The sequence below is a fragment of the Diplotaxodon limnothrissa genome, linkage group LG9 (assembly GCF_057381915.1).
Source record: "Diplotaxodon limnothrissa isolate DT_005_m linkage group LG9, D_limnothrissa_male_GT1.1, whole genome shotgun sequence".
NCBI classification, from domain to species: domain Eukaryota; kingdom Metazoa; phylum Chordata; class Actinopteri; order Cichliformes; family Cichlidae; genus Diplotaxodon; species Diplotaxodon limnothrissa.
In genome coordinates, this window is record NC_140604.1 from 22,212,161 (window position 1) to 22,225,432 (window position 13,272).

General features: G+C 41.3%; 1 protein-coding gene across 1 annotated transcript; it reads right to left on the reverse strand.

Moving 5' to 3' along the window:
• Positions 1-945: 945 nt before the first annotated feature.
• emilin2b (elastin microfibril interfacer 2b) lies at positions 946-13,008 on the reverse strand. The gene is made up of 9 exons (XM_085362259.1): positions 12,884-13,008; positions 12,605-12,730; positions 11,820-12,001; positions 9,976-11,691; positions 2,622-2,831; positions 2,491-2,544; positions 2,360-2,410; positions 2,163-2,279; positions 946-1,277 (listed from the first exon to the last, which is right to left on the reverse strand). Exons 1-9 carry the CDS (start codon positions 13,006-13,008, stop codon positions 946-948), a joined length of 2,913 nt encoding a protein of 970 aa, XP_085218385.1.
• Between the last annotated feature and the right edge of the window lie 264 nt (positions 13,009-13,272).

Consider the following 13,272-nt stretch of genomic DNA (forward strand, 5'->3'; position numbering starts at 1 on the left):
ATAACAATCTTATTTAATGTGTAGTTTTAAAAAGCTGAAGGATTTTGCATTAATATGCTAAGAAGAAAATTGTGAAATGATTTGCTTGGGGTTTAACTGTATTACTGTGATTTTAAAAAATGCTGCTACTAGAAAATCATTTTATTATTTTCACTTCATTTTTAATTTTTTACTGATGTTTTGGCAGACGTTACTGTCAGTAAAATTTGTTGCACTCTTTCTATGAAAGTAATACACTTTGTGTGAAGAGAACACAGTATTTTTTTTTTTTTTTTTTTTTTTTTAGTTTTAAGGTAATTTTCCATTTAGAGTAAGGAAAGTTTCTGCTGCTTTGAGTTCTTTTCTGTAGATCGCTGTGATTACTTTGCGTGGATTTGTGTTGATGTAACAGCGCGAGCACAAAGAATGACCAAATTTCTGATGAATACATGATACAAAAGCAGAAATGTAATTTTTTAAGGTGTCAAAATGCAGATTTGCTGTACATAACTAATGCATAGTAGTATATTTAAAGTATGTATAGGACTGAAACAGTTAAAACATGTTGGATGATGCATTAATAAAAGACTTTATTTAAAGGATGATCGAGACTTATTTTATACATTTAGCATGTGTGTCTCTGTTACCTCAAAGTCGTGGGGGATGCTAAGAGTAGGGGGAAAAAAAAAAAGTAACTTAGTGGTTTACTTGATTACTCTGTGAATGTGAGGAAACTTCCACTACTACACACTAGCATGCTCAAGCAAATATTTGAGAACTATGTTAAAATTTTACAATAAAAATGCAGTGTAAACTATATATTAATACTCATGAAGTGAAATCATCTCAGTTATTTGGAGATCAAATTATATTATAGCTATAACATCACAATGAGCTCGAGTATGTCATCAGTAATGTGCACCACACTTCACTCTAAGGTGTCGGTTGTCTCTGAAAGCAGAGGAACTACCGCTTTGATGTGCTGGGGTAGAGAAGCGCAGCGCTGAAAGATGACACGACCTCAGATGAGGCCGAGACAGCGAGCTTTCCAGCTTTTAAGACGAGTCGTACTTGGTCTCCTCGCCTCAGTGAAAGAATCAGGCTCGCTGATGTTGAACTGGTGCAGTTACAGAGTTCGTGTGAATGCAGAGCTGTGACACCAGACATGAAACCAGCAGAGTTCAGCCTCTGGATGCTGCGACTAGACACAAATAGGACTGCGTCAACCTTCTCTCCTTGCTCGGGTGTCAGCACAGCGGTCACCAGATAACGGCCATCCATCGGAGCTGTGAAGATGCCTGAGAACACATAATGATGCAGTTAGTTGAGATTCTTACCAAACACAGTGGCACAAACTGCAATATTTATGCAACTATTTAATCGATTTGGTTTACATTTTGTAAAGTTACTGAGCTCCAGAGGATTCAGACTAATAATCTTGGCTTTTCCTGTAGCAAGATTATTTTCAGCAACTTCATAAGTTAAAGTCTTTCATTAATAACACAGAGGCGTAACTTTCAGGGGGGTTATGACCCCCCCCAATAATCAGACCTAACCAGTATAACCCCGCCAATAAAATTATGAATTGTCTTGCATAAATAGGCTGTTGATTTTCTTTACTCGTTTCAGTTATTACCAGCAAAATAGTTGCATGTTTAATCATCTGGGAATTTACCCAGATTTATTCTTGACCCCCCCAATGTTCAGCACAAAGTTACGCCGATCAATGAAGAGATTCCTGCAAAATAAAATGTACCATCTTTTATCCAAATTCAAAAAGGTAGCACTTGCACTAAACTTCAGGAAAAGGGCCAAAAAGCCCAGTTTCATTTCATAATAATAACTTTTTTGACTTGCTTCTTACCTCAAAGTGTGTTTAACACTAGAACTACATTACTTAAAAAGTTATCAAAGAGCCAACACACTTGGCTCAACACTGCTTTGCCACAAGCAGTTGCTGTGCATCACGACCACTGTATGTGCTGCAACAATAGCTAATTGAGAATTAAACTGGGAATTTTAATCTAGTCTAATTATTTAAAGTGTCTCCGGTGCAATTGGGTCATTTATAGTTTGAGCTTAAACAATTTATCAATGAAAAATTGAAATCAACAAACAAAAAAAACAACAACTGATTTATAAATGCAGAGGAAAATGTGGGGTAAGACTAAAATAACAGATACCTGTCTGAGGGTCGTAATGTCCACCATCATTGACCAGCACCTCGTTGAATCGGATGATACCGACAACTCCTTGAAACGGTGGAAGAGTCAGACCAGCTGAGAATGACACTTTCTCCCCTGAATACAGGAAAGGAAACATCACAGGCTGCCAAACATGACGATAGCAGAGGCAGGAATTTGAATAATCAAAGTCTGACCTGAAGCCATGACACGTTTCAGAGGAGGGGGTCTGAGAGGCATGCTCACATCTGTTGATCAAATAAAAACAGCTTCATTCACTCTTCCTGCGCTCGGCTGTAATGCAGGACATTTAAAAAGGAACACTTACCTGAGCTCACATGAGTTCTGGTCTGGAGGATGTCGGTGGGTTTTTGTGGGGATGCTACGAAATAAAACAAAAACATAAGTTGCGCGAAACAATGTTGTGTACTGCATGTACGGTTGTGGTTGTGTCTCCACCTGGAGCTCCAGCAAAACCCTGAACAGCCATCATGATCCCATCTGTTCCTTTGGGCAACTTGGATGAAGTCATCTCTCCGGGGGGTCCCGCCTCTCCGGTTTCCATCACAGGCAGCTCCGAGAGTGAGGTATTCATGGGGCCAGCAAATACCTTGGGCCCTTTACTTGACCCCTGGGGCTGTCTTGTGTCAAACACTCTAACCGGAGCACCTGAATAGAATAGATATGGAGTGAGGGTTGGGAAAAGGCTAAAGGTCGGTGAAAAACACATGTCTGGAGGGCAGATGCTTTAAGAGACGATACACAACCAGCTGATTTGTTAAACATCATGCCTATAACTCAGTGGCACATTCTTGCAGTCATCTTTCTAATATTACATTTGATGCTACTTTATCTTAACTCATTCACTGCCATTGACGTCTATAGCCGTCAATTGCAGTGAATGAGTCAATGGGTTTAACTCATTCACTGCCAATGGCTGGCAGTGAATGAGTTAAGAAACACCTTAATTCTTCATGGCACATTTTAAGCAAGGTGCTGGTATCTTTCCTCAGATTTTGGTCCTTGTTAAACATGACAGCACTGAGCAGTTGCTGCAGATTTGCCAGCTGCACATCCATGATGTGAATTTCCTGTTTCAGGACATCCCAAATGTGCTCTGCTGGGTTGACATCTGGTGACTGTAGAGGGCATTTGTGTGCCTAGAACTCCTTGTCATGTTCAAGAAATCGCTTTGGGATTTGATGTTGTTTTATCCTCCTGAAAGCAGACATCAGAAGATGGAAACCGTGTATTCATAAAGGGATGGAGAGGTTCACCATTACACCACCATCACCAACCTGCACTGTAGCTATAAGGCAGGATGGTTCATGCTGTTTATGCAAGGTTATGACCCTAACATCTGAATGCTGCAGCAGAAATGGAGATTCATCAGATCGGAAAACACTGTTCCAGTTTTGTTGAGCCTGTGTCGACTGTAGCTTCAGCTTCCTGTTCTTATCTGACAGAAGTAGCAGCCAGAGTGGTCTTCTGCTTCTGTAGCACATCTGCTTCAAGAATCAATGTCTTGTATATTCAGAGATGCTCTTCTGCATACCTTCGTTGTAATGACTGGTTATTTGAGTTATTATTTCCTTCCTGTCAGCTTGAAGCACTCTGGCTACTCTCCTCTGACATCAACAAGACACTTTCACCCAGAGAACTGCTGCTAAGTTTTTTCTTTTTCTGACCATTTTCTTTAAGTCTTAGAGAGCAGATCAGCAGTTTCTGAAATATTCAGACGAGCCTGTCTGGCACCTACAACCATCCCATTCAGAGACACATTCTGATGCTGGGTTTGAACTTCAGCAGGCAATCTTCATCATGCCTGCATGCCTAAAAACAATGAGTTGGTCCAGTGTGATTAGATAGTTGGATTGATCAGATAAACAGGTGTTCCTAATAAAGTGTCCAGTGAGTATAGCATGTCTGTGAACAGAAATCTGCTATAATAAGATGATTAACACCTCCTGATATAAAACCGGTTATAATTTTCAGATGGTATAATTTTTATACCATCTAATATAAAAGCTACATCTACTGCTATATGTACATGCACATAAAATACAGAAATGTGACTGATGCATAATAAGCAATCCTGCACACTGATGAAGTGGCAACTTCTGGGCCTAAAAACTAATCCAACACAAAGTGCCAAAACTGCAGTATCTACACTTGAGGCTGACTCCATAAGCAAGTCAATTGCCAAGTTTTTGGTAGGTTTAGAGAACCAATCGTTACTTAGCCTTATGTAGCAAAAGTTGGGATACTTTACGAGGGAAGAAAGTCATGATGGGTGGAATCTGTAGGCTGCAACTGCAAATCATCAGCGTAATTTTTGTAGTACCCCCTCCCAAAGCCACTGAGAACAGCAGTTTCAACTTTGGGCCAAGCAATGCTGTGGTGCTGTGCTGGTGTCAGTTTGTTTTGGAAGCAGTGCTTTTAGATTCCCATGTTAAAATGTCCAACTTTACCACAGAAGGAAATATATTTATAATCTGATACAAAAGAGAGAATGGCTTTGTTATTGCTAATTTTCTTGCTCGTGACAACTGAAGGCAGGGCGTATTTTTGTAAAACGCAACTGCTTAACTATGAGGGTAAAAGTTGCACGATTAAGGGCGTGGGTGCTCTGAGTGGCAGGCCAGTGCTGCCAGCTGTCAGCTACATGTTGTACCAACAAATCTGAGTTATTGAACTGAACCTCTCAACTATATTTCTGGTGCTGGTGCTTACTGGAAGAATGCTTAAGTGTTTGAGTGCCTAATGAGAAATGTCTGCACACCTGAAAGAACAGTAGGTGATTCAGAAGAAAGCAAACTTTACAAAAACAATTAAACATGATCCTGCCCACCTGTATTCTTGACAAAGGTCGAACAGGCGAAAGCGTTGCAGTCTGATGAATGTGCCAGTTTTATCTGAAGCAAGAAGACATGCCTGCTGTTTAACTAATTGGTGTGTGTCATCTGGCTTCAGATGAAGCTGATAAAGCATAGCAATACAATTTATGCTGTGCTCTCTAATATCTCTCTCTAATATATCTCTTTTTGCCTATGGGAAGCATGTATATTGTAAATAGAGTTCACAAACCAAAGGGTGAGTACGCCAACCCTTTTTTCGATAGTTGCCAATGGTTGAGTGCAGAGATCAGGAGTTTGGATGGCAGTAAACTTTATAAAGCATATTGAAAGTACACGGTAAGATGCTCCTGGTTGTGCTTCCACCATATGGGTTTCACATTAAGCAACACTAAAGTGTGTTTCCAGCAGTAACGCCTGACAGTCCATAGAAATGTTAAACATTGTTTATTCAGTTTTTTGACTTCCAAGAAACCTGCAGTTGTTTTCATGATTAAAGTACGGCTACTGCTGAACCCTCATTAACAGGCTAGCAGCGAGTGATTATCTGAGCTTGTTATTAAAGAAATTAGCAGAGAAAAAAAGAAAAAAAAAAGACTAATACCCCATTATCCATCATTTACCAAAACCACACATCTTGGTGCATTCACTAACCTACAGGTGAGGTGAACCGTTGGTGTTTATCATCTAGTGATCTTTCCAGCTTCAGGCACATTACTCATTATTGTTACTCTTTGGTCTACAACATCTAAGTTGCTCTACCAAAAAGGAAAACCAGCACATAAAAGACATACCAGCAGCATACCAAGATACGGCCACATGTTCAATCGCCACACAGCTTATCCCCTCACCCCGGGGAAAAGGATCGTTCACTGCAGAAGCCAGAGAAATCTGCTTGTTAAACGCAACATGTGCAGAGAGACCAGCCCGTGGCAGTAAAACAGCACAGGGGGTGTGTGTCTGTGAATGTGCACTGTTTCACTGGTCTGTGTTTCTTGGTCTTGTCGCTCCTCGTACAGGGCGAGGTAGATTCTCTGGAGAGTCATGTTTGATCTGAGGGACTGTAAAGCGTTTTCAGACGCAGTGTTACAAGGATAAAAGACGCGAACAAAGGATGTATGCCTGCACACGAAAATGCTTGTCCTGATGAAAGAGATTAGCTGTAAACAAATGCAGCTTGATCTACCATCCACCACAGATTTTCATTCCTCCACCAAAGCAGCATGGGAAATCCTCCCTCTGCTGTTATTCCCTTAACCGCCTGATCCAGGCTTCAACAGCCCCTTGTGTCTCAAGAACTGCCACTTTCCACATTACATACCGCATTGTAATAACTGCAATCTGGTGCATATTGACTTTATGACTCACCAAAAACACATTAAGCTCTTAAGGATATGATTTAGAAATCAATAAATCCAGCCTAAGAATTTCATGCTGAAAGTACCCCAAAAAAAGGGTTGTTGCACAACATTTCTGTCGGAAATAATGTCACACCTCCTCCACCAGAACAATGAAGCATACATGAGTAGCCACAGACAGCAGCACACAAACAGTGTGGACTGTGTTTTTCTTGGGGGCTTTTCTACAGGTCCCATCTTGTTTTTGGTTCATGGGGTTATCATATTTGACCGCTGACCAGAGTGTGTGTGCCTTATCTCTAACAGGTCATTAAACTACAAGCACCAACCACAAGCCTTGTCACAATCAGGAAAGCATGCTTTCTAATCTCAAGAGGTTTCCATAATAGAGCTGTACTTTAAGAATCTCAGCTCTCCTTGTCAAAGACATGAAAAGGATGTGTTTTAACGCAAGGGATTATGGGGAAATGGGTATGTTTAAATATGCAGACATACATGGCAATACAGTATATAAGGCAAAAACAGTGTTTGTACAATTCCAACTTTAACATTGAGCTTTAAAGGCTATGTTTGTTATTACCACCTTTAGTCTATTTGATATTGCATGGCGGTTCAAACTGTGTTTTTCTGTGTTCATTATTCCATTAATTTGGAGCAGATCCCCAACACCAAAGGCTGAAATGCAGCGCCAAACCATGACAGCGCATCCACCACGTTTTACAGTGTCTTCTTCTTTTCTGACCGCATCTGTACAAGCTAACAACCACTTGGAATCATCATTCCATAAAACCTGTTGCGACTGATTTTCAGTCCAGTTCTTTGGCATACCTCAGCTCCCGAGTTCACTTCCTTAAGAATGGAAGGATGGCTGTCAGTGGCTTCTTGACAGCCATCCTTCCACTGAGACCATTTCTGATGAGGCTTGAAGGAACAGTATTGGATCAACTTGAATTGGACGGCTAAAAAACCCAAACAAACCTATGTTTTTCTGAAAATGTTGAGGACTGGATTGAAAATGATTGAAAAAGCACCCAATGGCCATCAAAAAAACTCCAGAAAGCCTTGAGAACTATTCCTTAACAACTCTTTAAAAATTACAATCAGGTCTGGTTGATTGGAGTCAAAATAAGAAGAAATGAAGCGGAGCCCAAGACATTTGCACAGCACTGTGAATGCTGACACGTATCTACTAAATATATTCGGTTAATGAGAGAACGGAGAGGATGGGCACGTGACGCACAGATAAAATGCAGAGCTCTAAAAGGAGCAAACAACAGCTCATAACTGTGAGTTAAATCTCTCCTAAACAAAAACTTATATTTACATTCATTTTTCCTAACATCCAATGAAGCTGCATCGCTTGAGACAACATTTGTAAAGCCAGGTTCGTTAAATAATTACAATCATGCAGTGTTTATATGCGTGATTACTAGCTTGCAGTCTTCAGGGCTTTTGTAAGCTGAATTTAGCAACAATCAAGTCAAAATTATTTTAGTTAAAAACTAAACCCAAGAGTCAACTGTAATAAAAATAAGGGGAAAATTTCCAAAAGGGGAATGCAAAGTTTTTATTTGTAATCACTGTCATATAAACTTATAACTAGAGCAAACACTTGCTTTGATCCTTAGTGGCTACTCAGCTTTGAAGAGATAAGAAAAAGTGCAATGGACTCCCTTGAGAAATATGGAGCTCACTGTTGAATGGACAACATCCATGTCATGGTTAGTATGCAGTGAAGAAATGACACATTACAGCTCTTTCTTTTTAAGGTTCACAACTTGTATGACATCATGGTAAACATCTTGACAGATGGCCTGTGGGACCTCAGAGGAGCTCACAGCGTTGTGTGTTTATTTCAACAGGAAATGAGCTCAACCATGTAGTTAAAAATGTGAGAACTCCATAAATGGGATTGACGAGTAAGAAGCAAAAAGAAAGTAACAGCACTGCAAAGACTGCGAGCAGCACTTAATCTGCACACGCTGATGCTCTTGGCTGCGAACGAAAGAGCAGTACCCGAGAGGGCCTTGGTAATCTGTGTGTCTCTATGACAGAGCATTTTCCATGCTCTTCAGATAAGCAGTGCGAGGCAGTACAAGGTAGCTCACAGAGCAAACACAAACTGAGAGCCAAGCACAAAGTGGCCTCTAATGTCTCTTTGAGTGGAAATCATGAACAACATTCCAACTTCCCAATGACATATTACAACACAAACCACGAGGTGGAGTGACAACATTTTCAGTCGTTAGAGACTATTTGGTGAAAAAAATTGAAAATTGGCACGCGAGAGTTGACTATAAATCAGATACAAAACCTCTGGTTTGACTTGGAGTGGACCCAGAACAAGAACTAGTGCTGCTTTATTCCAGATGAACTACATTTATATTCTGGCCAAGAATATTTTTGCTGCATCACCTCCTTGTAAACCGGTAACTTCTGGTCACAGAGGAGAAGTCCCAGCTCGTAAACGTCATGGGCGTGCTTCTAGTTCATAATTGAAACTGTCAGAGTCAGTCAAGTCCAGCTCAGTCTCATAGGTGCCATTAATGAGCAGACTCAGGCAAAAAGTATGCAACATATGCACCAATATGAAAATCTATACTCTCAAACATGTTCACAGCAACAAAGCCAAACAAACCACGCAGCACCAAATATTAAGTGAACAAGATCACCCTGATGTGCTAACTTAATGCAATAAAACCATAACACACTCAAAGATTTAAATGCACACAGGTACAGAGTTTATGGGCAAACACAGATACAAATAAATGCACACTTGGATGCACAAATAAGCCTGGTGAGTAATATTTCTTTATGCCAAAGCATTGCTCAACACAAGTGGGGTCTATTAAATGAACCATGTGTCTTCAATCAGGCCCGCCTGCTTTAACTGAGAACACGGTCAAATGAAAATCCAACTTCCCCTCACTCGCAGACTGAAACACACTCCAGTGGTACAGATTCTCTGGTATACAGTCAGTCCGGGATAAACAAATGAGTTCCAGGTTAGTAATCAAGCTAAAAGGCTGAAATTAAGTGTAGCTGTTTCATTGCCATCTCAGGCTTCGACCACTGAAGTGTCCGTGCATAATTAATAAAATCAACCCTTGTAATGTCCATACATCCTGGGGTCAAAAATGACCCCAGGACAACACATGGGTTAACCCAGAGAATCTGGATGGTTTTCCATTTAAAGCTGTGGCTCAGTCTTTTTGTGGCATGCACCATTTCAGAATAATGATTAAAAAAAGAAATTTGCCCCCACCTTCCACAATTTTCTTTCACTAATAAATAACAACTTGCACATTATTTAAAGGTCAGCATAATAGCAATGGCAAACTGTTACAAATTGAGCCTAATTTCCACATTTCAAAGCTGCTTGCTTGTTCAGTATTTCTACTTTAGGCCAAACTGGATCCAGTAATGTCCAAAAGACTGACTAATGCAAGCATGTAAAACTAGCGATAATGTGGAATCCACTGACTGGTGCAGGGTGTGTTTTTTTGCTGGAGGAATCAAATATTTAAAATAAGAAGAATTGAATCAGTCATACTTTAAGGCAATGAAAAGTGTGTTTGGATTACAGCACAGGCATCTTACCTTCATTACCAGGCTGGAGGTCTCTCTCCATATTTATAATGTGTTTTTCGAGAGTCTCACAGATTCCCCTCAGTCCTCCAATGTCTTGTGCATGAGCTCTTACTGTGCCGTTCAGCTGATTCACACAATTCCACAAACCAGTGACGTGCATGTTCAGCCCCTCTTTGATGCTCTGGAGATTCCTGGAGATAGGATCCAGCTTGCTGCATAAATTCTCCACATTAACAATACGACTGCCCATGTTGGCAATCTCCTTCTCTACATCTTGTGCCTTTTCCCTGCATTGATCGGCCTCGGCTTCCACCTCCCTGCCCAGCTCATCTAGTCGCTCTCTTAGTTTCTGGTGCTGGGCTCTGTGGAGCACCAAAAGATCCCTGGCCTCCTGTTCAGTTTCCATTTTAACCTGATCCCAGCTAGAGTTAAAGCGTTTGAGAGTCTGAGACTGCTGGTTCTCACCGCCTTTAAGGTAGCTTAATTCACCCTTTACATTCTCAATGATATTGCTGTAGTTGAGGAGTTTCCCCTCCAAAGCTGTGATGGCACTTTTCTGGACTATCAGATTAGTCTCCATAGCATCTACAGAGTTTGTGAAACTGTGGAAGTCTTGCTTGAGGTTTTCAACAACAGTTAAATGATCTGTGCACTCTTTTGAGCACTTTTGGTTCAAAAGATCAAGTCTATTCTCCAGAATCTGAACGGAGTCCTTTAGAGTGTTCATGTCTCTCTGCTGAACGTCAGGACTTTCTGGCTCACCACCAGATGGGGAGTTGGAGGTTGTTTTAATCAACAGAGCTGAGAGTCTGTCCTCCATGGAGGACAGTTCATTGTCCATAGTTTCCCTCAGGTCTTTGACAACTTCTTCCCTTTCTTTTCTCAACTTCTCCTCTACAAAGTGGCTCAGTGCAATTAAAGACTTCTCTGTGGTGTTCAAACGAATTTCAAAGTGTTCCAGCTGAGCCAGAACAGAGTCAGATACTTGCTTTTCATTCCCCGGAACAGACAGCTTGGTTTTAAGGTCTTGGATCTCATTGCGGAGGTCAGTTTCCTTTGAATCCATGAGCTCAGCCAGACTGAGGTAGTTGGCTTCCTGTCCTTCACAATGTTCCTGAACTGACAGAATTTTATAATCACAAGAGTTCTTCAAATCTGCCATTTTAATATCCATTCCCTCCATCAGCTCATCTCTCAAGGCGCTGATTTTATCGTCCAGGTAGGCCCGCAGGTCTGCATCATCTATAGAAGGAGCAGAAGAAGCCGTGGACAGAGGGGTCTGGGCATCCATTAATAGACGAATTTGTCCATCATGATGGTTGACGCGACCCAGCAGCTCATCCAAGGTATTGCGCTTGGACTCAAGATCATCTGTGACCTGGTTAATCTTGTACATGACATCCTCCATTGGTGTTGCGCTGTGGTCAAAAGAGAAGCCTTGTACCTGAATGGTTTCGGTCCCTGCACCCTGTGCACTGGCAGGCTGTCTGACGTTATTCAGCAGTGTAGCCAGCATTTTACTGGCATCCTCCTGGAAATCCACTCTCAGGTTCGAGGACAGGTCTGTCATTCTTGCTTGCATGTCCAGAACCATCTGTGATAGTCGCTGCACTTCCTCCTCCAGGTGTTGGGAGCTTTGAGATTCTCTTTGACCATGTTGTGTTCTGTGACCTGTTTGACCTCCAAATTGCCCCTGCCCTCCCCGCGGATGGTTACTCTGGCCATCTGTTCATGGTTTTGGAATTGGAGCAATAAAATTGAAGAGAGATGGTTAGCAAAGCATTTTAAACTGTTTCATTTTATTTTGTATATTTTAATGCAAGACTTTCTTATGTTACAGACAAGTCTTTCACCATATGGGGCTGGAAAATGTCCAGAGGCAGCAGGAGCTTGAGGCAAACGCTCTGTTTGGACTGGCTTGGTGTCCTTCAACTCCATGCAGTCATGGCCCTGGTACCTCGGGCAGCACCTCCACGCCAGCTCTGTGACAGTCTTGTAGGCAATCTTGTACGTCGGTCTAAAGTGTGTTTGATATCTGGGAACATAAGACTTTAGTATAAAGTAATATTGCAAAAATCTACTAGAAACATATTCAGACAAATAAGATTTCTTGCTATTCTTCTTCTCAGCAATACAAAGTAAACTTGTAGCTAATTAAGACTAGACAAACCCCGGTCTGCTCGTTTCATTAATCATGCAGTTGGCAGGACTCAGAAACAGCAGTTTTCGTGAGTGGAACTGGTGGGAACTGTCACCCATGATTAACTACATGTCACTGGTGTATTGGTTGCTCAATAAACAGTAAAGCAAAACAAAGGGGAAGTCAGAGAAATGCCAGCCCATGTCTGCCTTTCTATGACCAGTGAAGGCTGGATGGGAAATTTTTTCTTGCTAATTCTGATATTTTGCTTACGTTTTGCTTTCTTATTGATTTTTATTTTTTATCAACAGTTAAAAACACCCAAAGAAACAAATAAACCCATTCATAGTATCCCCTGATTGCCTATTGTAAGACAGTAACAAAAGTATTGCTTCATATAACAAAATAAATAGACAAAAAAAAAAAAAGAAGAAAAAACTGACAAAAGCAAAGAATTTGCCGCCCTCCACCTAATATCCAGCACTTCTGGGAACTTACATCACTTGTTGCGCACAGTTTGGCAGCTCCGGTGGACACGGTAAAACCTCCGGCTGTACGAAGCTCTCAGTGCCTCCCGCTACAGCGCAGCTCACGTTCTTGTGCACAACGTAGGCGCACCAGTTTCTGCACAAAATCACTTGTTAATCACTCCTGGTGTGCAGCAAATGCCCGCGTGCGTATGCACGAACAATTAAATGCAAAGTTACGCACAGAAAAGAAAGAGTACTTCACTGACTTGCAGTCATGAGTTCAATAACTGATGTCCAGTTTACTTACTTGTTTCTTTGTCTCGTTTCGGCGCCAGAATATGCGTTTCCCTGAAACATGCTGTACTGAAAAGGTGAGCCAGTGATGAGAGGGAAAACCATTAACAAATGGATAAGTAGGAGTCCGCGCTTCATGGCTGAGATATTTTAAATCCTGCAGTATCCCTTCAGGTTGTAATCAGTAGTGATGATCTTTGGTTTGGAGATCAGTGAAGGCACTGCGGATTGCTCCGTCTCTGTAGCGCACACATCAAACCAGCTCCTTCCAGCGTCCTTGGATGTGACGTTTCGGGAACCCCTCCAACGCTGACAGATGCGTTTTCTCCAACTTGCCAGTTCTCGCATATACACATGTAAGTGCACATTTCGCATATAAAACATTGTAATCGCCGTAAATAA

Coding starts and splice junctions, on each gene's coding strand:
- emilin2b (XM_085362259.1), bottom strand. CDS start 13,008: ATGAAGCGCGGACTCCTACTTATCCATTTGTTAATGGTTTTCCCTCTC. Junction 2,545..2,621: donor GGGTTTTGCTGGAGCTCCAG/GTGGAGACACAA, acceptor TTTATTTCGTAG/CATCCCCACAAAAACCCACC. Junction 2,411..2,490: donor CAGAACTCATGTGAGCTCAG/GTAAGTGTTCCT, acceptor TTTGATCAACAG/ATGTGAGCATGCCTCTCAGA.